A 5,000-nucleotide genomic window follows, 5' to 3' on the forward strand; every position below is an offset into this window, starting at 1 on the left:
TATGCTAACATATAAAAATAAATCAGTATTTTAAAATGCAATATTTAATGTGTGAGACACAAAATAGACAGGTCAATTTGTTTAATATAAAATTAATAGTAATCTGACCAGTTAACCATTAATAACCGATTAATGAGCAGCGTTTGTCGGTTAGCAAAATTAACGAAATGAGCATCCCTAGTAGCTATTTAATTTACTTTTTCTATGTAAGAGAACTTGATTGAAAAAAGAATTTTCAACATGCTTGAACCATCTACACAATGGAGTTTAGTTCTGTTTGGTTTTTCAACAGTATATTGTTACAAAGAAAACAAAAGTGATATAGCTTTGGCTATTTATTTATTTTTTATATGGCTATTTATATTGTTAATAATTTGCATAGGTAATATTGTTCTTTGATTTTTAGTTTATAAAGATTTTTCAAATGTTATTTAATAAAAAAAGTTTTAAAAATCTTTTTTTCCCCACCCCACAAAAAAAAAAAAAAAAAATCATGATACGAACCAAATCGTGGGTTTGGTGTATCGTTACATCCCTAATATATATATATATATATATATATATATATACACACACACACACACACATATATATATATATATATATATATATATATATATATATATATATATACATATATATACATACACACACACACACACACATATGTATATATATATATTATCGCTAAAAAAATTGTGCATTAACGCATGCGATTAATTTTAAATAAATAATGCATTTAAAAATAAATTAACACAATTAATGCAGTTGCAAGGTTTTTTTTTTACTTCCTGTTGTGGTGGAAGTGTGTTCAACATGCAAGAAATGTGGATAAGACCAAGGAAGCACTTTTTGAAGGCAAGTTTCAGTATAAAACAATTAATGTCGTATCACCAGGTTATCCAGAGTTTCATGCAATTTCGGGCGTTTCATTTTTAACTTTCGACTTCTGTTGTAAGTTGATACCGCATGGCGAACAGAAAGAAAATCCTCTGCATTTCGTGACTCAGTGTTCCTTTAAGGTAATAAAATCGCTGCTTACATGGTAGACCTTTTAATAAGAGTGTAATCTTAATCATATTAAAATCTGAGTATTGGTGTCTTATGTAAACGTACCTTAAAGGAAAAATAAGTTGCTTAAGTTGCCCACTAGTTTGGTCATGTATAAATATCATTATAATAACCATATTGTGTAAATATTATATGCACATATATAGTGTGCAACTTAAGCAACTTTTTTTAACTTTATGGAAAGGTTCCTTTTAAGGCTACACGGTAGAATTTTAATAAGAGTATAATCTTAATCATATTAAAATCTGAGTATTGGTGTCTTATGTATATGTACTCAGAAAGTCTCTGGTGAAGTTGCTAGCTGTCAAAGACAGGGCATTACTTTGCCTTTCAGCATGAGCCCTCCAAGTTTAGCATGTATTCTATCTAGTTACCTATCTGTCCATATAAATATACTTTTTAAAACTTTTAATCTGCACCACGGCCGTGGCAAATTCCTATGCTGTTTCCTTAACCTGCAAGTCTTTATTTTACAAATTATAAAGAATGTCTGCTTCTTACGCTCTATGAGGGGTCATTCATGTATTTTAATATGCACTCGGTCAGAAGACAAGCGCATGAGATATCATGACATTGTGTTTTTGATCCTTGGCATGATGTAGGCTTATAGTGACAATAATATTTATACAATATGGTTATAATGATATTTATACATGACCAAACTAGTGTGCAACTTAAGCAACTTTTTTTTCCTTTAAGGTAAGGTTCCTTTTAAGGCTACACGGTAGAATTTTAATAAGAGTATAATCTTAATCATATTAAATCTGAGTATTGGTGTCTTATGTAAATGTGCTCAGAAAGTCTCTGGTGAAGTCGCTAGCTGTCAAAGACAGGGCATTAGTTTGCCTTTCAGCATGAGCCCTCCAAGTTTAGCGTGTTTTCTCATTAAACGCAACAAAAGCGTATGCTTCGTGTAGTTTAAGCAAATTTGATGAATGTGATCATGCGTGCTGAATCTGAAGGGAGTTGCTCCAGAGCGTTGTGTGTGTGTCTGTGTCAGGCCCGTTGAGGGGTGTCAGGGGTGGAGTGAGTACCTGAAGGACGGTGGGGGTAAGTTGCGCGCGACATACCTGAAGAGCTAGGAGGGATGCATTGGAGAGGGGTGTGCAATGTATTTAAGGACCGGTTTGTGAGAGATTATCATTCATTTGAGGGCATCCGGGAGTCTCTGTGCATTTGCAGGATACTCCTTGTCTTAACAACTGGATGAATGTAAAGGAGGATTAAGCAAAATTGTTTCTACTCTATAACTAATGTTCTCAACTAAAAGCAATAAAACTTTACAATGAGTGCAACTGTTTGTATTCAATAGTTTATTATTATAATTTTCCATTTTCCATATTTGTAATGCCTGTATTTTGGCTTTTTTTGCAGTCCACTTAAAATCCAACATGGAAATCAATGTTTTTTTTTTATTGGCATTGATTGTTTTTAAATTGAAATGGCATTAACATGCCTGTGTTAATTTCTGTAATAAATATGGCTGTCAATCCAGTGTCTTGATGGTTTATTGTGTTATGTTGTTTACATGAAGAAATCTGTGTTACAAGTTAAACAAAAATTCTAATAAACAATTATATTTTGAATTTATAGTTTTTGTCTTGCGTTTACATTAATTTTACATTTGAATAGCCAAAATTACAAGTTTCAGCATTTTAAATGCGATTAGTCGCGATTAATTTTTTAAAAATGTGCGATTAATTAGTTAATTTTTTTTAATCGATTGACAGCACTTTTATATATATATACACACACACACACACACACACACACACACATACACATATATATATATATATATATATATATATATATATATATATATATAAGAAAAAAAAAGTGTTCTGTCAATGTGGCTATTTATCTGCTGCAATCATTAGTCTGCACAAGTCTACAGCACAGAGAATACAACTGGTTGCTGCAGGAGCTGAGAGAGTATTATGTGAGCTCTACTAATGCACATATTGGCTGTCGCTTACAAATATTGCTCTTCATTTGCATAAAGTTGAAGGATTCTGTGTTGCTAGACATCTTCCTTAAAATGAGTTAGTATTTAGTTTTAATCATTCTATTTTAACAATTTTACATTTTAGTCATATTTGCTTGGTAATTTTTATCTAGTTCCTTTGCTGTAGGGACTTTAAAATAAAACACACAATTTTACAGCCTTGTGGTATAAAATATTTTTTAATCTTAGCTTGTGGAAAACGTGTTTGTGATGATGTTTAATTCTTTCTGAGACAGTCTCACTATCATTTTACAACAATATTTTACAAGATTTTACAACAAGCATTTAAATCTCATTAAATGTTTAGAATTTTAGTACATATTTTAATACATATCTGGCAACCGAAGTAACTCATTAAAGTAGATCATTAAAAAGTAGATCATTAAAAACCATAGGAATAAGTAATCTAACAGAACAGTTCCCTATTTTGAATGCAAGCATAAAATGCATACTATGATTCCGCTTCCTAGCAAAAAGTTTGGTTAACTTGTTCCTTGGGAGTTTAAGTAGCAGTTAATGAAAGAAAAAGAAAGTCACACTGACAAATAGACTTTGGGGCAAAAAAATAAAAATAAAAAAATCATGAAATGTTATTGCACAGGGCCTGAGCTCTACTTTGCCACCTGACACCTGTAGTAGAAGGACTGTAACTGCATGCACTAATGGAGTGGAATTTGTCAACATAAAAACAAGTGATCACGCTGTCGACATGAAAAATAAGCCTTGACATCAAATGGCGATTATGTTGCTGTTATTTATGGTGCTCTTCACTTCACTTCACAAACACACCAACACAGCCATGCAGAAGGTGTTGTCATGGAAATGTAGATGCATATTATGGGACACACAGACGGTAACAGCAAGCCTTACTTCAACCTGAAGGCTGGCTTTTCGTTTTGCATAACATACAAGGGTTTACCGCAGACTCCTATACTTTGCCAATCTACTACTTTGCTCTGCGGCGATCCTAAAGCAAGAGTAATAAAAAAGGGAGGGAATGGAAAAATTCAAAAGGGTTAAAAAGTAAACAATAAATTAAACACAGATACTCTAGGTCTGTTCAAAACAAGAATCATAATGATATTTTGATATTTGGGATACATTTTTTAAATTAAAACATGGTATTTTTAAATATAAAAACAGCATTAACATTGGCATAAGTGAATGATAACATTGTTTATCATAGGTTAATCTAATATTATCTTTCAATACTCAAGCACTTAGTCAAAAAGATTCTAATGAGCTGTCATTATTTTTAAACTTTTAAAATTTTTATTTAGAACAATTATTAAAAAGCCCCAATTATACAATAAAAAGAATCATATTTTGGTTTTAAGGGTCTCCAACAACAGGCTGACATGCATGCAAGGTCAAAAGACACTATCATTGTCTTATAATATGCATTTATTTTTACCTAATTATCCCAGATTTATGTAATAATTCAGCAATTAATTTGTTCCCAAACCCCTCCTAATCTGCGCTGATTGGGCCATCTGTTGAAATTGGTCAACAGCGTTCAGTACGAGACAGAGTGAAATGCCCACCTTGGCTTATCAACAATATTGAAGTAGTCAGAGTGCATGGTGTATGTGTGAGCATACCTGCCAACACTGCGGGAGTCTCCTTTATTTCAGACCCATCTCCTGCCACCATCCTGTTTTGTTATTTATCCTGAAAAACTCCTAGAATTTTCAAACACCCCTTCTCCCTGCTCCTCAGCATTTTGTTATGGTCTGTGAAACTACCAGGTTGCCAACATTTGTATAGGATCCGATCGCAATGATGGCCCGAAACATGCTTCATAGAAGTTACTAACATCACAATGCACAGTACCAGGTTCTCAACAGTGTTATTCAGACAGCTCGTCCCTGAACATAACCCTCCTGGTCTCCCGGATTTTCAGGGTCCAATGCAGGAGTGC

General features: G+C 32.8%; 1 protein-coding gene across 2 annotated transcripts in view; it reads right to left on the reverse strand.

The window, feature by feature from the left end:
- rpn2 (ribophorin II) overlaps positions 1 to 5,000 on the reverse strand; it is a 111,436-nt gene that overhangs the window by 7,219 nt on the left and 99,217 nt on the right. The window contains exon 17 of one of the 2 annotated variants that reach the window (XM_073915541.1): positions 3,950 to 4,046. Coding sequence (XP_073771642.1) covers positions 3,995 to 4,046 — 52 coding nt within the window. The 3' untranslated portion in view covers positions 3,950 to 3,994. 2 annotated transcript variants of the gene reach the window in all.

This window comes from Danio rerio, chromosome 11 (assembly GCF_049306965.1).
Source record: "Danio rerio strain Tuebingen ecotype United States chromosome 11, GRCz12tu, whole genome shotgun sequence".
NCBI lineage: Eukaryota > Metazoa > Chordata > Actinopteri > Cypriniformes > Danionidae > Danio > Danio rerio.